This window comes from Lepidochelys olivacea (genome assembly GCF_965140295.1).
Source record: "Lepidochelys olivacea isolate rLepOli2 genome assembly, chromosome: 1".
In the NCBI taxonomy this organism is placed as follows: Eukaryota; Metazoa; Chordata; order Testudines; family Cheloniidae; genus Lepidochelys; species Lepidochelys olivacea.
Window position 1 is genome coordinate 29,152,631 of NC_140411.1, and position 25,454 is coordinate 29,178,084.

Consider the following 25,454-nt stretch of genomic DNA (forward strand, 5'->3'; position numbering starts at 1 on the left):
TTACTTCCCAGATCAGAAAATAACTGTTGGGGATGTTGAAATGCCAGTAGTTATCCTTGGGGACCCAGTCTACCCCTTAATGCCCTGGCTCATGAAGCTGTACCCAGGCAGTCTGGACAGTAGTCAGGAGCTGTTCAACTACAGGCTGAGCAAGTGCAGAATGGAGGTAGAATGTGCATTTGGACGTTTAAAGGGTCACTGGTGCAGTTTACTGACTCGCTCAGACCTCAGCAAAACCAATATTCCCATTGTTATTGCTGCTTGCTGTGTGTTCCACAATCTCTGTAAGAGTAAGGAGGAGATGTTTATGGCGGGGTGGGCGGTTGAGGCAAATCGCCTGGCTGCTGAATACGCACAGCCAGACACCAGGGCGGTTAGAAGAGCACAGCCGGAAGCGCTGCGCATCAGAGAAGCTTTGAAAACCAGTTTCATGACTGGCCAGGGTATTGTGTGACACTTCTGTTTATTTCTCCTTGACGAAAACCCACCCCCTTGGTTGCCTCTAAATTCCCTGTAAGCCAGCTGCCCTCCCCCCTTCGATCACAGCTTGCTTGCAAAGGAAATAGTCACTATGGTTTAAAAAACATGTATTCTTTATTAAATGATTATAAAAGTAGGGAGATAACTCACAAGGTAGCCCGGGTGGGGTGTGGGAGGAGAGTAGGAGGGAAGGAAAAGGCCATTTCAAAGCTTGTTGAATGCCAGCCTTCTGTTGCTTGGGCTGTCCACTGGGGTGGAGTGGTTGGGTGCCCGGAGCCTCCCCCTCCTGCGTTCTTGGGCATCTGGGTGATGACGCTATGGAACTCGGGGAGCAGGGAGGGTGGTTAAAAAGGTGCTGCAGCAGCAGTCTGTGATCCTGCTGCCGTTCATGAACCTCCACCAGACGCCAGAGCATGTCCGTTTGATCCCGCAGTAGCCCCAGCATCGCCTCATGCCTCCTCTGAACTTCCTGCCGCCACCTCTCCTCACGTTCATCGGCCACTTTCCTATACTCTGCTGTTGTGTCCCTCCACACATTCTGCTAAGCTCTGTCAGTGCCAGACGACTGCATGAGCTCAGAGAACATTTCATCGCGCGTGCGTTTTTTTCGTCGCCTTATCTGAGATAGCCTTTGGGACAGAGGAGGGAGGCTTGAAACATTTGCAGCTGCTGGAGGAAAAAAAGGGAGTGAAGTATTTAAAAAGATACATTTTGCAGAACAATGACTATACTCTTTCACGGCGAACAACACTATTCACATTACACAGCACATGTGATTTTGGTACAAGGTCACATTTTACATCTTATATTGAGTGCCTCCGGCTTTGGTGTTAGAGATCGCACACACAATTCCAGGCAACAGAATTTGGCTTGCAGGTGGCCATGGTAAGCCATAGTCTTTCGGCTTCTGCAACCTTCATAACAGCAGCACCCTCCTCTCCCATACCAAGCAAAGCACGTTGGTTTTCTAGTACGCTTGTCTGAGTTCCTTAAGTTTCACTTGGCACTGTGTTGCGTCCCTGCTGGAGCCTCTGTCCCTCATGGCTTCGCAGATTTTTTGAAATGCTTTGGCATTTTGTCTTTTGGAACGTAGTTCTGATAGCATAGATTCCTCTCCCCATACAGCGATCAGATCCAGTACCTCCCGTTCGGTCCATGCTGGAGCCCTTTTTCGATTCTGGGACTGCATGGTCACCTGTGCTGATGAGCTCGCCTGGCCAAACAGGAAATGAGATTCAAAAGTTCCCGGGGCTTTTTCTCTACACCTGGCCAGTGCATCTGAGTTCAGAGTGCTGTCCAGAGCGGTCACAATAGTGCACTGTTGGATAGCTCCCGTAGGCCAATACCTTCAAATTGCATCCACACTAACCCTAATTCGAAACGGTGATGTTGATTTCAGTGCTAATCCCCTCATTGGGGAGGAGTACAGAAATCAGTTTTAAGAGCCCTTTATGTCGAAAAAGATGGCTTTATTGTGTGGATGGGTGCAGGGTTAATTTGATTTAACACTGCTAAATCCGACATAAACTTATAGTGTAGACCAGACCTAAGAGTACTGAGGAAAGGGCAAGACTCAGAGGAAGTCAGGTGAAGGGGGAAGATGCTAAGGTGGAGACAGGATCAAAAAGGAGTTAGGAGAAAGATGCACTTGATAACTGGAGGACCCAATCCTTTAAATCTTGTCCCTTGCCCTATGTACCAGGTAGCATTGAATTTCACCCAAGTGACTGTACTGTGACTTACCACACATAAGAACACTCTTCATTTCTGCCCATTAGAGGGAGCCTGTCCTGCATCCAAAGAATAAAAGCTAGCACTTTAGAGTGAAGCTTGTACATGCTGGATAATTCATTCGTCTTGTAAACCTAGCTTTTTGATGCCCTGTAAATCCAGAAAGCTGAGGGAATTATGCTCTTTGCTGTTGACAGGAAGAAACACTGGGTGCTGATTTTTAAGAAACTTGTTATTTTGAACAGTTATGCTGCAACAAATAGGCTACAGCCCTAGGAATGCATTATCTGTTTTTCTTCATAGCAACTTCAGAGATTGCACACAAGCCAGTGTTCTGGTGTTAACACCTTCCTTGGGGCTTTGTAGTAGGATCTATCAAAATGGTCCCATAAGGCAAGAGGGTCTCTGTGGAAATGGTCATGGACTAGCCCTAAGGAGGTCTGGGTTCAATTCCTGGTTTAGCCGCTGACTTCCCATATGACCTTGGAGAAGTCACGCAAAAAGAAAAGGAGTACTTGTGGCACCTTAGTACTTGTGGCACTGAGTGGGTAGTACTACCCTACCTCACAGGGGCGTTGTGAGGATAAGTACAAATGATTGTGAGGTGTTCAGATATTGTGGCCATAAAAGTATCATAGATAGTTCCATGTACAATTGAATAAATGGTGTTGAGAGCTCTCTTGAACATAGTGGGGTTTCATAGGGATACAGCAATGTGGCTGTATGGATCACAATGCAGGAATTGGGTCATATTTTGTAAGTCACCATGTTGCCAAGTGATTTGACAAGTCAGTGTGGAATCATCCCCTGCTATCATTTACTTCAGTCTCTATTATTTACAATTAAATTACTTTTGATTTATCAAGGGAAATAGTTCTAGCTCAGAAGCCAAACACAACCTTAATAATGACAATATGAAAATCAAGGTAGTGATTTGGTGAGAGTTTATAACCAACCCTGTAATTTAAAATCTCTTTGTAGTGCTAAACAAGACCACCTAACACTTGCCTCACAAGAACTACATTACTACCATGTAAATGAGAAGCTCACACTGAGAGATGTGTGCAATGAAGCAATTCTCAGTTTAGAAGTTCAGTTTAGATGTTCTTACAGAATGCTACTTCTTAAAAATATAATAAGAATTGATACCCAAAAGATTTAAATCTGCATATTGTCCTGTTACAACAAGCTGAAAGGAACATCAGGGAAGGAAAGGGATCATATCTTTTCTGTTCCTGGCTCTTCCATTGACCTGCTATGGAACCCTGGACAAGACACTTCACCTCTCTGTTTCCTCTCCTGCCCTGTGTCTGTCTTGGTTATTTAGATTGCAAGTTCTTTGGGACAGGAGCTACATGAGTTTATACAGCACCAAGCACAATGGGCTCCTAATCTCATTTGCAGCCTCCAGATGCTCCCGTCATATGAATAATACCAATAATATCACAAGATGCATTTTAAATGAAACTCAATTAGTATTTAAAAACAAGGTCACAAAGGAAATAAGGCTAGGGTATTTCTGAAATCAAAGAACTTCTAACCAAGGCAGGGCCTTCACGCTAGATCAGAGCAGGACAGGTGCTGCAAGGGCAAAAGTCACACATGAGGACTTATGCTACTCTTAAACTTTAACATAGAGTTTAAGTGGTGTATGGGGTCTTGGGAAGAGCTCTGTACATGCTGAGATTCCTCCTGGGAGAATGCATGTGGTCAGAGAATGACAACGTTGTTTGTTAACAACAGGAGGCATTCAACTATTCCCTGAGAGATAAGTAGAGTTATATTCCAACCTAAAACCGGCTCTCTCTGCCTTGTGTGTATTTGGATATGCATGTATGTGAAGCCAGAGAGCCCAACTTTTGCAATTTCATCACAAGTCTCATAATATTTGGTATGTTTCCTAAAGCTTCAGCTCCTGGAGTCATGTGAGACTCTCAGCTTTTATTTGAAACCAAAATGTAAAATTTTAGCCCTCAAGATTGTGAAGAAAAGCTCAAAAACATGAGCCCTAAAAACTCAAAGCAGAAGGCAAAAAAGAACAACTTTAAATTTATTAGTTTTTTTAAAATGTAATGGTTTGTTGGGCTCCTAAGTCATGATTTTTGAATGCTTAGGGTTGGTAATCCAGACCTTGCTAGCTAAATTAGAAAAAAAAGTCTATTAGCATATTATCCTGAGACTGTGACCAGTCACCACCTTGACCGCTTTTCTAGGAAGTTGTACCCCTTTTCCCAACCCTTTGCTTGGTGTGTCTGTCTTGTAACATTGCAAGCCCTTTGGGGCAGGGACTGGGCCTCCCTATGTGTTGGTACAGCTCCAAGCACATAGTGAGTGTACCAGAAACAAATCATTGTCGTCATCCTTTCTGATTTCAAGTCCAATTGCATAATATAAATAATGAATAATAATTTTGCCTATCTGTGGGTTTTTTTCATCTTTAGATCTCAAAGTGCTTGACAAACATTAATTACATTGGCTTCACAACACTGCTGTGAGGGAATTAAATCTAATTATCCCTCATTTTGCAGATGAGTAAACTGAAGTCCAGAGAGAAACTAAGTCGAGAATTATCAAATTTGAGTGCCGAAAGTTAGGCAGCTAAATGCATATTTAATCACTGGGAACTGTGGGCACTCAGCACGTCTGTAACTCAGGCCATTTGTTTAGGTGCCTAAAGATGCCTAATTTAAATGCCTAATTTTAGTTTCCCAAATTGAAAATTTGGATTTAAGTCATTTGCCCAAAGTCACGCAGCAAGTCAGTAGTGTGTGCAGGGATCAAGCATCCTGGCTCTGAGACTTTCCTAGTCTAACTACCAATCACACAACTTCCCTATGTCAGTAGGCACAGATTAAAGCTATGACTCCAAGTTACATGTACTGAAGCTGTAGACAATCAATGCAGTGATGGAATTTAAGGGTCTGATCCTGTCATGTTTTGAGCCCGTTCAAATCTTACTAAAATCAGTTGGAACTGAAGGTGCTCAGCTCCTCACAGGTTCAAGCACTTAAAAGGAAAGGATGCAATGAGTAAAAGCTGGGTGACTGCAAATGTGCAGGGGTAGGTCGTCTGGTAGAGACCAGTATAAAAGCAGCAGCAGGGATGCTGGGGAGGGGTTAAGAACTGACCTTAAAGGCAAATGATGGTCTGGAAATAAGCAGTGAACACGTTCAGGTGAGTAGCAAGGGTTGTTTGTTTTAACTTGTGTAGCAATTGGGCTAAGAGAAGGGGGAGCTCTCTCACTCTTCATTCCCTTACTTGATGCTGATTTTTTTTAATACTAGGTTGGGAGGCCTTTACTGCTGCTACAATACAATTTTCTTCAACTAGAAAGCAGCAAAGTCAGCTAAGACTGGCAGGGTTGGTCTTTATTACAAAGCTCTTTAGACAAACTAAGGACTCTACAAGGGCTGAAAATATCCCACAAGTGGTGTAAAATCATGCTGCTTCAATGTGGGCAAGATACCAAACTTCCAAAATGCCATGACATCTCCTCCACCAGTTCCTCTAAGTGAGAGAACTTTAACAGATCAGCTGGAGAACATCGGTCATTTTAAACTCCTTCAGCAAATACAACAGCCTATGGTCTAGAAGCAATCACACCACTTACTCCCTCCCCAGGGAGGCTGTTCTGCACCCTCAATTATTCAGTTATCTACCTTAAATATTGGGCTTTTCAGTGCCTGAAACTCTTGCCACAACTCCCAGGTGTGTGTGAGATAGAAAATGGGGCAGTATAATAATCTGAAATCCTGTGGGCAGAATTTACCATGACATTAAGTGGGTCAATACCATTAAAGTCAACAGAACTGCACCAACTTATACCGCTAGTGAATCTGGCCCAGTGTCATTAAAGCACTGGAAATACTACAATATGTGCAGTGAAGGTCAAAGTTTTTTTTAAATCCTCTAGTCCAGGCTGTCTTCTCCAGCCTTAGGGAAAACATAAGTTGCTGCCATATTCTTTTGTCCACAGAGAGGTCCATCCTGTCCTGTCACTGCTGCCTTTGAATGATCACAAACACTTCCAGACTAACCCACCCAATGGGCAGGTGCTGAGTGCCCTTAACTGCCAGCACAATCAGTGGAGTTGCATATGGATCTCACTGTGTCTCTGCAGGTAGATCTGGCCAACTACACCAAAGGGGAAACACCTACATGGTGCCATTAGTCTTAGTAATGACAACATGCCACTGGGGTAGAAGGCCTTTACCCTGTCTAATGACGCAGATTTCCTCCTTCAAAAAGGCATGGGTTGGTATAAAAGGGGCCTAGTCAGGCTAACAAAGCTTCTTTCAAACAATACTCTCATTAAAAAGTCACATATGAAAACAATTTAATCTCCAAATAGCCCTAATCTGAGGAAGTAAGCAACAAGAAAGAGAAATGTTGGTTTTGTTGTACAGCACTGGACTGGGAGGCAAAAGATCTGGATTCTCTGCTTGGTTCTGCCCAGACTTCCTGTGTGATCTTGGGAAAGTTACTTAACTATCTCATGCCTCAGTTTCCTCATTTGTATAATAAGGATAATACTTCCCTGCCTTACAGTAGTGTTGTAAAGTTAAGCTCTTTAATACTTGTGAGATATGATTATCACCAGAGAGAAGCCCATAAACAATGTCCCTTGAAGTCATAAAGAAACTTATAAATGTCCCTTGAAATTCTGTACAAGGATCAGCCTTATTTATTGTTTGTTTATAGATACATGAGTTACCACAAGTGATTAGGATCACAACTCTCTGATTTTGTTCTTTTTAAAATAGATTTTTGAGGCTGAATGCACTTAACTTACTCAGTCTTTTGGAAATTTAATATAATCTCTCCTTTGAACATGCAGTTCGTTCTATTAAGCACCTTATTTCTTGTTGTTGGACTATTGATTCCATTACAATCCTCAAATCCAAGTTGATCTCTCTCCTATGATCAGTTATTCTAAAAACTTGGGTCTAAACTCAGCCCTTGCATAAGTGGGTGCATCTCTCTTGGACCTTGTAGTAGTTACTGGACTTGGGTAGGTCATGCACTAGAAAAGAAGAGACCTGCAGGGCTGGGAGATTGGCTCAGATAAAAATTGAGCTTTCTTCTTCCCACCTGCCCCTCCACACAGCTGAGCCTTTAGCTTATTTTAGAACACAAGCTGAACCAAAGCTTTTAGGGGGCAATATTGCCCAGTAAATAAGGGGTCTCAGTTGGGAATCAGGAGAGTTGGATTCTATTTTCAGCTCTGCTACTGACCTGCTGTGACGTTGGGCAAGTCCTTTCACCTCTCTGTCCCTCAAGGTCCCCATCTGTAAAATGGGGTTATGATACCTTCCTTTTGTAAAGTGCTTTGAAGCATTTTATGAAAAAGGTTAAGTATTTTTTGCAGTTCTGATATGCTTATATAACACTTTTGACACTCCCTTTGCACTAACCCTTTGGTCCCAGTAACCTTTACACTGCCAGGTTCAATTAGGGACTAGACCTGGAAATAGCCATATAGTGCAAGAAAAGCTTTTTTCACAAAATTTCTATCCAGGATTAAAGTAGAAGTGCTGGAATTCTTGTGAGACTGGATGTTTTCATGAGATTTCCATCTGAATTGTGTAAAGTCAAAAAGCTTGGAGTAATTCAAATAAGCTTTGCCTAAGCATCCCATTCTACAAAGAGAATCTGACCTCAGAACATATTGAGGTTCACCCACTGCCGGTAATGTCTGTCCCTCAAAAAATAATTAAAATTAAATATTGTGAGTAAAGTTGTTTTTAATTAATGTAATAGTTGGTAGATAGTATGTGTCCATGCCTGGGAAAACAGAGGCAGAAGGATGCTCTTGCAGTTAAGGATTTGGAACATAATCATTCAATTCCTGACTCTGCCACAAGCTTTCTATGTGACCATGGACAAATCACAATCTATTTCTTCCTCAGTTCCTCTTCTTTAAAAAGTGGGTCATAATTGTTCCTTTCTCCCACTTTGTCTTGTCTGTTTAGATTTCAGAGTAGCAGCCATGTTAGTCTGTATCCGTAAAAAGAAAAGGCGTATTTGTGGCACCTTAGAGACTAACAAATTTAGTAGAGCATAACCAAAAGCTTATGCTCTAATAAATCTGTTAGTCTCTAAGGTGCCACAAGTACTCCTTTTCTGTTTAGATTGTAACTGTGATGAAGTGGGACTGTTATTAATGTTTTCTCTGAATATTGTGGGGGTGCCTCAGTTTCCCCTATGCAGTTAAGTATCTAGGTGGTGGGATAAGGGTGTATGATCATTGCAGAGCCCTAGAGGGCAGGTGTGTGCAAGAATCTGGACACAGAGAATGGCCAACACCCTGTTTCCTGGCAACTGATGGCCTGGCCCTTCCCCCTACAAGGTGAGAGCTAAAGGGTTGGAGAACAAAGGAATCAGGTGACCTCCTGGCCCGGGGAAAGGGAAAAAGCCCAGAGGAGGAGGGGCTGGGGAGTTTCAGTTTCGGGCTGGGTAGTCGAACACAGGGAACCCCAAGGCTGGTGTCTAAGCTCCCTGCCCCCCAAAAGGACTTGACTGAGGGGTCCTGGTTGTACCCATAAGCTCTGTTTTAGACTGTGTTTCTATTGTCCAATAAACGTTCTGTTTTACTGCCTGGCTGAGAGTCATGGTGAATCCCAGGAAGAAGGGTGCAGGGCCCGGACTCCCCCACACTTCATGACAGTAACTTTCTCAAGGAGGGAACTGTCCCTTACCATGTTTATATACTACACCTACTACAATGGAGCACTGATCTTGAACCCTCTTTTTCAGAAACACAAAAGGAAAAAAGAGAACTATTTAAAAAATACTCTTTAAAAACAAAACATCTAATATTTTTAAGAAACTGATCGCAACTCAAATTTGCAAGTCATTTAGTGGACTGGATAAAGCAAACTACTGAAATATATGAGAATGACATTTAGGAAGTCATGGTCTTGGTTTTGGGAATTCAAAAACCTGGGGCTTTCCTATAAATAGATGTGGTTGAAGAAAAGCAGCTCCTGTAGTCAGGTAATCATACCAGAGTTTGGAAATTCCCTTTAAGGCTCATTTCCAAACTGGTGCTTGAGACATAATCATTCATGACTTTAAAATGTTTTTTCTATAATAAAACTTGAAAATACCCAACCTTGCACAAGATTTGGATTTGAAATGTGTGGAAAAAGCTGTGGCATGGCTCCTCTGACTGTTTTCTAAAAGGTCTGTGGACATTCTTGTTGGGAACACTGGGGCATGGCCACTAGGTAACTCGAGGGGATGGAAGACCACAAGTGTCGATGAAGCCCCCTCGCACTAGGCCCCTGTGTCCTTGCCCCACCCCCTCCTGCCTGGAGGCACTCACTGCAGCTCTGCATGCTAGGCCCAAGTGTCCTTGGCCCCCCCCGCCTGGAGGCACACACAGCAGTTATGCTGAGAATCTGCAACAGTATGTTGCAGAGTCAGACTGCCTGAAACTAAGCAAGGCCAAACAGGGGAGATATGGAAGAACAACGCTGAATAAAGCAGCTTTATGTATAGTTTAACAAATGATACAGAGAATCAGGGAACTAGCTGGGAACTGGATTGGCTGGCTATATGGATACTTGGAGCAGCTTGCTATTGGATAAGTATGCTGGAAAAAAGGATGTATAAAAGCCTGTGTAACTTCCTGCTCTGTTGTACAGGATTTGAGATTCAAATCTCCCTGTACCTTTTTGAAGCTTCAAATAAACTTTTCTGCTTCTCCACCCCGTTGTGATTATTGGGTGCAGCACACCGGGTAACGAACCAACTCAAGCTGTTGTTCAGCCTCTCGGCACTGGGTGCTGGCAACATTCTGATTGGCAAAATGATTTCAATGCATTGCTTCACTGCCTGGGGAAGTTCCCAAGAATTTCCCAGATGTCAGGGCAAAACTGTTCTTTCATCTTGTTCTGAATAGTGATGTGCACCTTAACGAATGTTAGACATGCCTCAATTTAATGATGCAACAAGGTAGTGAAGCATTAATGTATACAAGGCTGCCAGGTCTAGTAAAGGGTGAAGCCAGGCTAAAGTGTTTTCCAGTATATGGTGCTAATCGCATCCACACATTATTGCTGTTCTGCAAATAACTATCACAGTAAGGAGCAAGGAAGTTGATTTACTATTCAGATTTTAAGTTGTTGCAGCAAATATACATCTGGGGCCTAATCTTCCTCTTACGATAATCAGTGGCAAAACTAGAATTTATTGAGCTCCTCTCCTTTCCTGCTCCCTCCCACGCAGAGTTGGCCCTCCCCCAAGCCCCTCTCCTTCGTCCTGTGCAGAGCTGCCCCCCTCCCCAGCCTTTCTCCTTCCCTCTTGTAGCTGTGTATATATAAACATTAATAAAAATTGAAATTTAAAAAATGTAAAACTCATTAGTTTAAAAAAAGAGGAAAGGCAATAGTAAAGCTGCCAGGTTGAAATTCAGCCTAAGCAGATGCCAGTACACGGCCTATGTTCCGCTTTAATTCCACTTAATCTGTATTTTGATGACTTCACTGAAATTTACATAGTGCACAGGTTGCATTTTACCCTCAGAGAAATACTCTAAAGTTTTCATATTAAAATACAAACAGACCTTGTTTTCATAGCTTACATAGTAAGGACCCAATATTGCAAACTGTGAGTGACATGAATAACTCAGACTTAGGCACATAGTGCAATTGAGCTCAATGGGACTACTTGCCTGAGTATGGGCTACTCATGAGAGTCAGAATTTGCTTGATCATGGACTAGTCTGCCTATCTATCTTACTTCACATTCAAATTTATAAGAGCAACAACCCTAAGTTAAAAGAAAAGTAGTATTTGTGGCACCTTAGACTAACACATTTATTTGAGCATAAGCTTTCGTGAGCTACAGCTCACTTCACCAGACATGGCTGGTACTCTGAAACCTGTCAACCCTAAGTTAACTTTCTGACAGCTTTACCATCTCCATTCCCCCATTTTTTCTTTCTAGTGATTAATGTTGGAAACATAGTAATATAATTTGGGATTATTTGAATAGCTGAGTGATGAGCTTTAAGCAATGGAAGAGGAAGGTGATTATTAACACCAGCATTTTAAATGGGCTGGAGTAGAATGAAGTGAGATGTTAGGAAGCCAGACAAAGTCTTTGAAGTAGAAGCGGTGAGAACAGAGCAAGACTTTTAAGATAGGAATGAGACTTGTGGGTTCACCTCAGCTCTCAGGATCCAGTCTCCTGTTTGCACAGCCTTTATGATAGCAGTAATAAATAGATTCTCCAAATTTCTTTTCACAGTTAACTGATTGTGATAGTGAACTTAGTTTGTATCAGGGAACAGCAAGGCTGATAGCTAAACATTAAACCATATCAGCAGGTCTGACTCAAAAGCGGTTGGGGGGGGAAAATAAGAGGGAGAATTGTCTGATCTTGAAAATAAGAGCATAGCTCATCCTTTGGACTATACTTGTCTTTTGTCTTATCAACAGTGGTTTTAGTTTTCACTCTCCTGGGGCTTAACTATGCCTCCTGGGCTTTAGAGATTATGTTAAAGATACAGATATATGCATTATAAATAGGAATATTTAACATAAAGAAATGCATAAAGATACTTCAGTAAAAGCAGTCTACATTGTCTCTGGATCAGATGAGGCCAGCCTCATTCAAGTGCTATGAAACTGGGTTGGTGTGTGGTTTACTTGGTTTTTTCTTTTTTTTTTCAATTGCTGTATTGGTGATTCCGAGAAGCACAGACATTAGAGATGGAAAAGGCCTTTTAGGTAATCTAATCCACCCCCTTGCCACTGCAGGATTGTTACCTATAGCAGACTGAGGTCAAACAGGCTAAGCATCATGGGTGAGATTTTCAAAAGAGCCTGAAACTTGCTGTGCTCAGGGGGTGTATTTTTTCACACCCCAGAGTGAGAAAGTTGCAGCACTGTAAAATGCTAGTGTAGACAAGCCTAAGGAACACAAGCCTAAGACCCCACTGAAAGTCAGTGGGGCTTGTGCTCCTGAGGCCAGACTTTTAAAGGTATTTAGGTGCTTGAAGATACAGATAGGCACCTAATGGGATTGAAATCAATTGTAGTTAAATGCCTGGGCACTCTTGAAAATCCCAGTAGATGCCTATTTGCATCTTTAGCTGTGTAAATACCTTTAAAAATCTGGCCCTAAATACTTCTGAAAATCCCACCCTATAGCTCCAGAGACTTCCTCATTGACCTCTTCCAGGCATTCACCAAGCTGACCATTTATAAGTTCAGCAAGAGCCAGCTGGGCTGATGAGTTGGACACCGGGATTCAGGAGGCCTGTGTTCACTTCCTGACTCTGACCTAGATTTCCTCATGTCACTTAATGAATAATAATCTCTGTGCCTCAGTTCCCTTATCTGTTAAATGGAGATAATACTGTCCTATCTCAAAGCTCTCTTGTGAGGATAACTCTAAAGTTTGTGAGGCACTCAGATATCACAGTGATGGGGGCCATCTATGGATCTAGATCAGACATTCTCAAAGTGGGAGGTGGGCTGCCCTGGATGGGCACAGACAGTGGTGGATTACTGCATTGGCCCATGGGGCCCATGCCCAGGAGCCCCAGCCAATTGGGGGGGGCCCCCCACAAGCCAGAACTCTGGCTCCACCTTCTCTGGTGCCTTCTTTCCCTCCCCCAGGGGTCATGCTCCTCCTTTCCCCCTGGCCAGGCCAGATGCAGAAGCTGTAAGGTAAGCATATTCCCCCCCCTCCATGTGCAGAGCTGCCACCACCAAGCCACTCTCCTTCCCCCTTCCTTCCTGCATGGAACTGCCCCCTCCAGCCCCTCTCCTTCCCCCCCGACTTAACCTGTGTGTTTCACTATACTCATGTGTAAAGTGCATTGCCTACACTCAAGCACAGAGTGAATCAAGTATCACTGCTAATCAGAGAACTCAAGAGTCCTGACTGCCCATCTCCAACACTCACCAATAGACAATACTGTTTTCATAAAAAACCTCATGACTCGGCTATTACAATGTCTGGCACTTAGACAGAGTTCTCTGGCATAATGCTGTATTATGTGTACGGACAGCTGCAGCTGTCCACACTCACTCACCTGAAACTACAGGCTCCAGAACTAGTGTCACAAGTATCAGCAGGGTTATTAATTCAAATTCAAACAATGTATTGACAAGAGGACAGCTTTAAGTGCATCGAACCATTTATTTTTATTCATAATTTATTTCTATGCTGCCTATTTTATATTAGTGTTTGATTCTTTGACCTGTAAAGAGACAAGGCTCCTGCCCTGAGCAGCTTACAATCTAGTATTTTCCCCATAAATATGTAGTTTATATTGAGTGTTTTAAAACTTCAAGCTGCTGTATAAAAGCTAAATAATTAATCCTCACTCCCTGCTGGGAGGTAAGTAAGTAAAAATCATTTTATGATGTGGAAACTCACACAATGTAAAGTTATGCAATAAGCAAAGATCGTCTAGCAAGGAAGAGAACTCATTTTTCTGGCTCCACAGCCTGTGCTCAGACGCTCTGACTACATCAGCTTCTCAGACCACTTAAAAAGGAAAATTTACATTTCATATCTAAGTTACACAGGAATAATTGAAGTATTTTAAGTCATTACATGTGTTTCTTTCTTAAACCAGTTGCAATAAGATAGGCAGTTCTAACTCATTTAAAACAATAAAGGCAGTACAATAAAGTGCAGCAACTGTACATGGTTCCTTTGTCTTCAATAAATAGTTGGTTTCCCCCATAGCTGATTTTTTAAAAAAAAAAAAAAACCACTTTTCCAGCCAGCCCAATACATCATATATAAGCTATCTAGGCTTTTCTCTGCTCCCCTCTTACCCTCTTTGATTCATTCCTTCTCTATTTGAATGGGTCTTTTAGACAGCCAGAATTTCCCCTCTTTTTAAAATAAATACACATTGCTCCTTTACAAATACAGGGAGCAAACAGACCTTCAGTTCTAGGGGCCCCCCTTCCCCATCTTTCGTCCCTCCCCTCAATGACACTGCCCCTCCCCCGAGTCCCTTTTTGGACAAATGCCCAGTTTTGCCAAAAAGTTTGGGAAGTCTGGGGCAGGGCTTAAAAAGGGGACTGTCCTGGCCAAAACAGGATGGAGGGTCACCCTAGACTGTAGTAATAGCTGCCCAGGGAGCCCGGGCAGCTGTGGAGAGCCCCAGACCCTCCACCTGCCCTGGGCAAGGAGCCAGGATACCCGAGAGCAGCCCCTGGCCCGTGTCCCTGCCCCCAGGGCATGCCGTCTAGGACAGGTGGAGGGTCCAGAGCTCCCCACAGCAGTCCACACTCCCTGGGCAGTTCTTACCCACGGCCTGACTTCTGGCCAGGCTAGGAGGTAGGGCCGTGGGGGGAAGGGGAAGAGCAGCAGACAGAGCCCCATGGTGTGTGTGTCTCCACCCCCCACAATGTTCTTTGTGCCTAGGGCCCCAATAAATCGTAATCCACCTGTGGGCAAGGAATGTAATCTAGGAGGGTGTGAGAAGTTTTAGAAAAAATATTGACACTGCACCTCATTTACTTACTATAGTAATATTATGATGCATTTTGTACAAGATAAGTCATGTGAGGTGTCAATGAAAAAGTTACAATTTACTGGATATGATTATCCTATTTGTATGCATGTCATTTTTGTATCTGAAGTTATGAATATTGACTTGGGATCTGTATTTCAAATGGGCTTACTCTGGAAAACACCCACTGTCAGTCTTTCAGGTACAACAACAAAGAAGCCAGACAGTGCTGATGGCCCATAAGCAAAGACCATGAACCCTGGAAGAAATTCACCTTCCTGTGAACATTCCAGACAGCCTGTAAGTAATGGCTGCTATGACTCAGCAAGGTATGCAGGGGCCTGTGACCAGGCCACATGACTCTGGACTCCATCTTGGGATGTCAGTGTTTTTCCACAAATCCCTGTGCAGTGCAAGAAGGTATAATTTTGGCTTTATGCTCCAGAGGGGGTGCATGCCTGGGGAGCTGAGAGTTACCTTGGCTGTAGCCTTTCTACTGTTGCTTCATGCAGTGGCTGGTCAGAGAGCCTGCATGGAACTGCAGCTGGGTGTGTCCCTACCTGTGTGAATGCTGGTGGAAGTGTAGGACTGGGAGCGGGTCTGCAGCTTGTCACAGCAGCACAGTGAGAGAGGGAGCCCAGGCTGGTGGGTCAGAGGGCTCAGTGGCACCCCAGTTCCAGAAGGCACCCTGGGCAGAACCTGTCACAAATACTGTGCACATTTTACCTGCAACCATGAATAACTAGCAAAGCTGATTCCTCCAGACATGTCAGGTCCTCAGATGGCACTGTGCATTCTGACAGATTTCTGTTAAGCTTGCCTAGCCTTATACAAAGTCGTTGCCATCTGAACGTTAATCTGTTTGCTACAACACATTGTGCACATTTATTGCAATGGATTGTTGCTTCATTACCAGCAGGACAGTGGGGTGGGAGGAGGTATTGTTTCATATTCTCTGTGTATATATAAAGTCTGCTGCAGTTTCCACGATATGCATCTGATGAAGTGAGCTGTAGCTTACGAAAGCTTATGCTCAAATAAATTAGTTAGTCTCTAAGGTGCCACAAGTACTCCTTTTCTTTTTGCGAATACAGACTAATACGGCTGTTACTCTGAAACAATGCTTCATTCCTGCAATTCATGAGATTGCTCTGCTCCAGAAAACAGGCGCACCCATCACACTAGTAGCAGTGTGATGCCAGTAAGCAGTATCTCACTTAAAATTACCTACCTTACTATATACTTGAATGGCTCTGTTTGAATCAATGCTTTGCTGTTTTTAATATTTAGTGAGAGTTGCATGTTGATTATTTTTAATTGGTATGTGTACTTGTGTGGCAGGTGCAGGGGGAGAGGCATAAACTACTACAGACAGAAAGAAGGGGGCATGATCAAACAAGTTTGAGAACCACTGATCTATATAGACTATACCATGCACAAGGGTTGCAGGTAGGTCTGGGATCATGGGCCACCCAGATGCCAGCTCCAATGGTACTGCAATGGCCACAGCTCACTGAGTATGTGCAGAGGTAAACAGCTGTAATTTAGTGTACATAAAAACCAATGTTAACTGAAGGGTCACATATGTATCATACTTACAAAGGGGTAAGTAGACTATAAAGGGCCAACTTCTGCCCAATCATTGGGGTTGTACATGTTGTAAATCAGGGCAGGACTGGGGGTAATATCTTATAGGTGAGTCTGGTAGCACCAGTTACTAAGGTTGCCCAAAACTTCCCATTATAGACCCTGTTTTCATGTGCTTATCATTTTGCCTATTTTTAACTGAACTGAAGTTCTGCATGCCACGTGTCTGCCTCAGCATGAATTTTTAAGGCAATGTGGTAGAGGAGACACAAATCTGAGGATGGCTGGGCAAGTGAATTGGGACTGGGATGAAGTATGAGGATTGGAGAGTGGGAATGGCTAGGTGAAGAGAATGAGACTGGGAGGAGGAGCCGGGGGTGGGGAATGGACAGGACTGGGACAGGGACAGGTTGGAGGGGATGGGGCAGAAGAGGTCACATTTGGGGCAAATAGGCAGAAGGGTCTGTGACCCCTAGAGAACACTTCACCCCCTTCTCTCCCCCAAGTATAGAATGGAATTCAAGATTCCTGAATCGCACCATTCTTCTGCTGTCAGCAACTCTCTGTGAAACCCCCGTCTCAATGCATGGTTCCGTGCTGGTCCATATAGAGGATGACAACCTACTACTATCAGTTACGTCATTAGCTCAAGTGGTAAAGATCTGTGAGGAGGATCTAAAATGTTCCAACCCGCTGATGAACCATTTTGTTGTCAATATGATAACATATGAGGGCATTTCTGGTTTTTCAGTTTGCTTGTTTGAAAACCAAGGAAATTGTATACACACACACAAACGCATTAAAAGAACACTATTAAGACTGCAAAGTCTAGCACTCAGAAATAAGGAAACTTAAGAATTCAAGCTGCTTATGCAATCTCACTTTGGCCCCTTTGCATTTATGCATTGTGATACAGACTTTAATTACATGTAGGGTTGGCAACAGTCTCATATTACAAGGGACATCCCTTATTTAAATAGAAAATTGCCTGTCTTGTACTAAATCAGCACAGGACACCTTTTATCCAGTATTTCAACAGCAGGGGGCTAGTACTCATGGGTGCATCTTTGCGGGAGAGCCCTAGGGTTGCCAACAGTCCCTTATTAGAAGGGATGTCCGTTATTTCTTCATCCAGATTGTAAGTTGCTGAGTGCTGCAAAAAGCAGAAAGAAATACCCCTGGTGAATACATGAGTACTGCTTATTATTCTTATTTATTATTGTATTATTATTCATTCATTTATTATCATCATCCTATCAGGAGGAGGGTTGAGGCGGGGGTTTATGAAAACAGCCCTTGTTTTTGACATACAATGTTGGCAACATAATTACGTGCTCCCATACCATATTTTCGACAGGACCCTGCCTCATTCAGTACAGGATACCTGCTCTACGTATGACTCAGGGTTGTGCAGTGAAGGATACTGTTGTCTGTAGGACTCGTGTTTAATTTGTTGCAGAAGCTGGAAGGTGTGTCATGACTGAGGAAGGTGATTGCTAGGAGAAAAGATTTCATGAATAGGCCGCTCTGTGGGTGCTCAGGGGCTGGCGCACCCACAGGGGAAAAAATGCACCGGCAGCCCCCCATCAACACCTCTCCCTCCCCGCAGTGCCTCCTGCCTGCTGGCGGGTCCCACCAATCAGTGCATCCCTTTCCCTCCCAGCGCCTACCTCCTGCTGTGGATCAGAGTTTTCGTGGCATCTGGAGGCACTGCAGGGGAAGGGAGAGAAGTGAGGGTGCAGTGCACTTGGGGGAGGGAGCAGAACAGGGCAGGAAAGAGGTTGGGTGAGGCATTGGGGGGAATGGGTAGAGTGGGGGCAGGGCCTCGGCAGAGCCAGGGGGAGCACCCCCCGACAGATTAGAAACACGGCACCTATGATTTCATGATTAAGGCAGTTGAATGCTGACCTGGAGAATTGGATTCTGTCCCTGTCTTTGCCCCAGAGTCCTAGATGTGATGCTGGGCAAAACAAACTGTTACCAGGTGGTCACTCATTGTGTGCACCTTATTTTCTGGTTGCCCAACTTGAGACCCTGAGGACTGATTTGTAGAAGTGCTGAGTACTCATGTCTGCAATGAAAGTTGCACTTTGAACATATGAAATACTATTTAATGTTAACTCCTTTGAAAAATCAGGTCATGGGAGTCTCAGATGCAGCACCCAAAATCACTTTCTGTGCTTCAGTTCCCCATCTGTCTAATGGGGATAATAAGACCACCCTCATCTCACAGGTGTGTTGTAAATATAAATTCATTAATGTTAGTAAACCATTCCGGTACCATGGTGTTGAGCACTACAGAAAATCCCAGGAGGAAATTAATAATTCTGTTTTCAGGGAGGAGTTTGAATAGTGTGCAGTAAATAAGGCATGGGACCAAACGCTGAATAATGGGGGGGGGAAAAACGAAATATTCAACAGCTGTGCATTAAATGAGCATCATCCACCCTGCACACAGAATAAGCCATCTATGGAAAATAGGTGATCATGTAATTAAAGATTGTATCAAAATGAATATGCAAAAGGGGCTAAATTAAAGGAGAACAACCAATCTTAATTCTGACATTTCCTAATTTGAGTGCTTGTCATTGCAATCTTAATAATGTCCTTTTAACATTGTTTGTATTTGTATTCCAAATATACTTTGCATATATAATTGTGTGTAGTCTTCTTTTCTAGACAATTAGGCCTGGATGTTCAAAAGTGACTAATGATATTAGATTAGGGTTGCCAGGTGTCTGGTTTTCTATCAGAGCATCTGGTTGAAAAGGGACCCTGGCGCTTCCTCTCAGCACTGCTGACTGGGCCGTTAAAAGTCCAGTTGGTGGCACTGCTGGTGCAGTGGGACTGGCAGGCTCCCAGCACAGCTCCTGGAAGCGTCCCTCCAGCTCCTAGGCAGAGGGAGGGCCACAGGGGCTCTGCGTGCTGCCCCCATCCCGAGCGCTGGCTCCACTGGCCAATGGGAGCTGTGGAGCTGGAGCTCAGGGTGGAGGCAGCGTGTGGAGTCCCTGTGGCCGTCCCTCCCCCAAGGAGCTGGAGGCACCTGCCAGCTGCTTCCGGGAGCTGCCTGAGGTAAGCACCGCTCAGCACCTGAGCTCCAACTTCCAACACCATGCCCCAGCCCTGAGCCCCTTCCTGCACCCAAACTCCCTCCCGGAGCCCGCACCCCCTCCTACACCCCAACTCTGTGCCCGAGACCAGAGCCACCTCCCGCACCCTGAGCCCCTCATTTCTGGCCTCAACCCAGAGCCTGTACCCCCTCCTACACCCCAACCCCCTACCCCAGCCCGGTGAAAGTGAGCGAGGGTGGGGGAGAGTGAGTGATGGAGAGGGGAGATGGAGTGAGTGGGGGTGGGATCTCAGGGAAGGGAAGGGGAAGGGCGTTTGGTTTTCCATGATTAGAACGTTGGCAACCCTATGCCAGGTGCCTCCATTTTTTAGGTGTCCAAATTGAAAGAATTTTAAGGGGCCTGATTTTTAGAAAGTGCTGATTGTTCTCAACTGTGCAGTGGCTAGTAGGGTGACCAGATGTCCTGATTTTACAGGGACAGTCCTGATATTCAGGGCTTTGTCTTTTATATAGGCACCTATTACCCCCTCAGCCTCTGTCCTGATTTTTCACACTTGCTACCTGGTCACCCTAGTTTCCAGTGACTTAAAGTTACTAAGCAAAGTCTAAGAGTCTAGCTTTTAAGGTATAAAGAAATGATGAAAAGCAAATATTAAAAAAATATGTGGATGTGATGAGGACCAAAAAATCCTGGCCTAACATTACAAACCACACTTTCTGGTAAAAGAGGAGGAAGGACTTACAAGCATCCAAACTTCCCAAAACACTGATTTGTTGTAGTCTGAAAGGCAAACAAAAATAAGCCAGTTACACATTCATTGAAGGGCTGGCAAAAGTCCTGTCACCATAGCAACCCCTCAATAGGCCTGTTTTGCTTGCACAAGCTTTCTTGCCTATCCCAGCCCCAAATTGCTGAATAGGAGGAGCTTTGCTTTGTCCATTCCTTATTTGTAACTTGTTGAGAGCTAAAGGGAGGGAGGGGTGAGCCATCTCTGCTGCCTGAGTTGCAATTACACCTCCAAATGCCTTCTGTGTTGTATGGTGGCTGCATTCTGGCTCTTAAATTCCTTTGGCTGTTTGTGGTGTTAGAAGCAACTACCAGAACCTATTATGTTGGGATTGTGGAGGAGAACTGGGACTATGCACCAACTGGGAAGAATCTGATTACAGGACAAAGCCTCACAGAAGATGAGTAAGTCCCTCAGGTTTCTGGTAAATCAGATCTCATGTCTCGAGAGAAAAATCCTTAGGTCACCCATATTGTCTTAATGTCTTAAGTTTGTGCCGTCACTGGACTTTAGTTTTAAAAAAAAGTTTTGCTAGTATGGCTGCAATATACATTTAAGGCTGGATATGACTTCTATTCAAGTCAGTTGAGGGACTCCCACTGAATTGAATGGGAGTTGGATCAGGCCTCTGCTGTTTAAAATGGCTTCTCTTCCTTAGTACTGATAAAATAGGGGTGGGGTGCAAGGACTGGATACTTGCTGTGACACTTATTGAAGGGTGAATTTCAGGTGTTAGTTCTCAAAGGATTAAAAGTTTTTTTTGTTTTTTTTTAATTGCAGCTTTGCTTTAGCAGGATTCATGTGGGAAATCAGGTATTTCTGTGAGTGCTGGCCCAAGGTGACATCACAGTTCTGTCACCACTAAGCACAGCTTTTCCACAATGAAAACTGAAGAGAATCTCTTGTAAACTGGTGAAATTTGACAAATTGGGAAAACTGGTTTGAAATCAATAAGAACAAGTGCAAAGTACTTCACTTAAGAAGGAAAAAGCAGATGCACAACCACAAAATGAGAAATAACTGGCTAGGTGGTAATACTGCTGCTGAAAAGGATCTGGGGGTTATCGTGGATCACTAACTGAATACGAGTCTAGAATGTGATGCGGTTGCCCAGAAGGCTAATATTCTGGAGTGTATTAACAGGGATATGATAAGAAAGACACAGAAGGTATTTGTCTTGCTCTGCTTGGTACTGGTGAGGGCTGATCTGGACTACTGTGTCCAGTTCTGGGCGTCACACTTTAGGAAAGATGTGGACAAATTGGAGAGATTCCAAAGGAGAGGAATAAAAAGTTTAGGGAACCTGACCTATGAGGAAAGGTTAACAAACTGGGCATGTTTACTCTTGAGAAAAGAAAATTGAGGAGAGACCTGATAAGAGTGTTCAGATATTTTATAGGCTGTTATAAAGGGGACTGATGAATTCTCCATGTCCACTGAAAGTAGGACAAGAAGTAATAGGCATAATCTGCAGCAAGGGAGATTTAGGTTAGATATTAGGAAAATCTTTCTAACTATATGGGTAGATAAATTCTGGAATAGGCTTCCAAAGGAGGTTGTGAAATCCCCATTATTGGAGGTTTTTAAGAAAAGACTGGACAAACATCTGTCAGGGGTGGTCTAGTTTTATTTGGTGCTGGCTGAGTGCAGGAGGCTGGACTTGACTTCTCAAGGTCCCTTCCAAACCTACATTTTTATGATTCTATGTGGAACCACAGAAGTTAGAGATGGGAAAGACTTATTCAAGATTCAAATACACATGTACGAGTGGGATGAGAAGAAGATGGTCCATACAAACATACTGTATACTGCACATATAGGCCTCGGTTCAGGGAGCCACAGAAGTCAGTGCTTAAATTTAAGCACGTGAGTATTTCCACTGACATGCATGTACTTAAATTTAGACATGTGCCTAAGTACCTTTCTGAGCTGTGACCACAGTATTGTGATGTGTATGTTCTTCTTACACACACAGCTAAGCTTGATTCTCCATCCGTTACACTCCATGGAAGACCTCTAGAGGAGCAGGTATCCCTGTAGCCCTGGGAACTGGCATAACGGCTATACTTCTGAACATTGTGTGTTCATTGAGGCCCACATGGGGATGTTTTAAAGTTTCAGTTTTATTAAGAAAATTAAGGGACCTTCCACCTACTGTAGAGAGCCGGTATGGGACTATGCACAGGGATGGGGGTAGGGTTTGGGAGAAAATAGGATCCTGCCCAGATGTAGGAGTCCTCACTAGCAGATCGTGATAAAGTTCAGAACTTTGTATTGTCCTAGAAGTTAGAAATGGGAAAGACCTATATGGCTATCTAGGCAACACCAATCCAATGCAGGATTGTTCCATACATCCCTACTGATATGTTCATGATAGTTTGAAAAGTCTCAAGCAATACAAGAAGTATTTTTTTTAAAATAACTTCAGGTGAAAACCATACACAGCTTTGCAGATAATTACGATAAAAGTACCAAAAATGCAGTATTAGCAAGTGAAATGAATGGACTTCTCACTTTTTGTTTTAGCGTGGATATGATGGTTACGGAGAAGGAGTGAAGAAATGGCATAACATTCTATAACCACTGTTTCTGCTTTAAAAAAAAAAAAGGAATGACTAACAAATGGAGCTGTGCAAACTTGTGAAGAAAATGTGCAAATTCATTCACACTCCCAGAAATCTCTCCATTTTGCAGAATTGTGTAAAACAGTTTTACAGCAAAACTATAAAACTACACGTTTTCAAACAGCAACTTCACTGAAAAGTGGACTTTTTCACTCAGAAAATTACTGACATTTTAGTGAGGAAAAAATAATAATGCTAGGCTCATAGAACTGAAAATGGTCCCATATTCCTGTGAGCATTTTGGGAAAACAGGACCAGTTTTGATTTAGCACCAAAATGTTCAGATCTTGAGTGCTTAGAACTGTACTGCAGCCATTTCACCCCACTCTGCTTATGGGCATCCAAACTTTGAGTTTGTATCTGTCCTACAGAATGTGATGGTAATGGTATTTTTCTGGGCTGCCCTTTGGACTATTTGAATACTAAGCTGAACAGTTTGCTGTTTGGACCAGCATGCTCATTCACACACAGCACTCTCTGAATTTGATTGCATGTACTTTAAAGTCAGTGACATTAATTCACATGCCTATTTCATAGACAGAGAAAATTTTCATTAATGATTTTAAATTAACTCTTTGCTTATTTTTATAGTCTAATTTTTACAGGACATTACTTCCTACAAGTAATTGTTAAATCTTTTAAATAAGAAATTGATTGCTAAAGGCATTAAGCCATGCAGGATAATCTAGTTCCATAAAACCTTTGGATTCATGCCATTCCAGATGACCGGGACAACAGGGCAATACTCTTTGAAAAGGCAGCATTCTGCAAATAATAATGCTTAGTATTACAATACACAGTAATTTTCATTTTCAAACCATGACTGATTAATCCTAGAATATCAGGGTTGGAAGGGACCTCAGGAGGTCATCTAGTCCAACCCCATGCTCAAAGCAGGACCAATCCCCACCTAAATCATTCCAGACAGGGCTTTGTCAAGCCTGACCTTAAAAATATCTAAGGAAGGAGATTCCACCATCTCCCTAGGTAACGCATTCCAGTGTTTCACCACCCTCCTAGTGAAAAAGTTTTTCCTAATATCCAACCTAAACCTCCCCCACTGCAACTTGAGACCATTACTCCTTGTTCTGTCATCAGCTACCACTGAGAACAGTCTAGATCCATCCTCTTTGGAACCCTCTTTCAGGTAGTTGAAAGCAGCTATCAAATCCCCCCTCATTCTTCTCTTCCGCAGACTAAACAATCCCAGTTCCCTCAGCCTCTCCTCATAAGTCATGTGTTCCAGTCCCCTAATCATTTTTGTTGCCCTCCGCTGGACTCTTTCCAATTTTTCCACATCCTTCTTGTAGTGTGGGGCTCAAAACTGGACACAGTACTCCAGATGAGGCCTCACCAATGTCGAATAGAGGGGAACGATCACATCCCTCGATCTGCTGGCAATGCCCCTAAATATACATCCCAAAATGCCATTGGCCTTCTTGGCAACAAGGGCACACTGTGGCAATCCTCACAAAATCCCTCTGATGTAGGTAGGTAAGTATTATTACCCCAATTTTATTGATGGGGAATCTAAGACATAGAGGAGGCAACCTAAGATGGTTCTCTTTAAAGGAGCTAGTGCACAGAAATTAAGGAATGTTCCTTTTGAAGCTAGCTGGTCTGAATTCTCATCCAGCACAGCTCTGAGAACATAAGAACTGCCATACTGGACCAGACCAAAGGTCAGTCTAGCCCAGTATCCTGCCTTCCGACACTGGCCAATGTCAGTTGCTTCAAAGAACAGGACAATTATCAAGTGATCCATCCCCCATGATCCAGTCCCAGCATCTGGCAGTCAGAGGCTTAGGGCAGAGCATGGGGTTCCATCCCTGTCCATCTTGGCTAATAGCCATTGATGGACCTGTCCTCCATGAACTTAACTAAATATTTTTTTAACACGGTTATAGTTTTGGCTTTCACAACACCCCTAGCAGCAAGTTCCACAGGTTGACTGTACGTTGTGTGAAGTACTTCCTTTTGTTTTTTAAACCTGCTGCCTATTAATTTCATTGGTGACCCCTGGTTCTTATGTTATGTGAAGGGGTAAATAAAACTTCCTTACTCACTTTCTCTGTGCCATTTCTGAATTTGTAGACTTCTATCCTATCCCCTCTTAGTCATCCCTTTCCCCAGTTGAACAGTCCCAGTCTTTTTAATCTCTCCTGATATGGAAGCTGTTCCATACCTTTGATAATTTTTGTTGCCCTTTTCTGTACCTTTTCCATTTCTAATGCATCTTTTTTGAGATGGGGCAATCAGAACTACATGCAGTATTGAGTGTGCTATGGATTTATATAGTTACATTATGATATTTACTGTTTTATTATCTATACCTTTCCAAATGGTTCCTAACATTTTGTTTATTTTTTTGGCTGCTGCTGCACATTGAGAGGATGTTTTCAGAGAACTATCCACAATGACTCCAACATCTTCTTTGAGTGGTAGCAACTAATTTAGACCCCATTGTTTTGTATGTATAATTGAGATGATATTTTGCCATGTGCATTACTTTGCATTTATCAATAGGGAATTTCATCTGCCATTTTGTTGCCCAGTCACCCAGTTTTGTGAGATCCCTTTGTAGCTATTTGGACGTAACTATCTTGAGTAATTTTGTATCATCTGCAAACTATGCCCTCACTGTTTACCCCTTTTTCCAGACCATTTATGAATATGCTGAACAG

At 43.3% G+C, this 25,454-nt stretch overlaps 1 protein-coding gene across 3 annotated transcripts in view; it reads left to right on the forward strand.

Moving 5' to 3' along the window:
• The first annotated feature begins 20,328 nt into the window (after nt 1–20,328).
• Nucleotides 20,329–25,454, forward strand: part of HEPHL1 (hephaestin like 1) — a 66,534-nt gene continuing 61,408 nt past the window's right edge. For all 3 annotated transcript variants that reach the window (XR_014712699.1, XR_014712700.1, XM_084637008.1), the window contains exon 1: nt 20,329–20,550. Coding sequence is in view for 1 of the 3 variants with exons in the window: in XM_084637008.1 (XP_084493134.1) it covers nt 20,381–20,550 (170 nt within the window). In the remaining 2 variants the exon portion in view is untranslated. The remainder of the gene's footprint in view (nt 20,551–25,454) is intronic.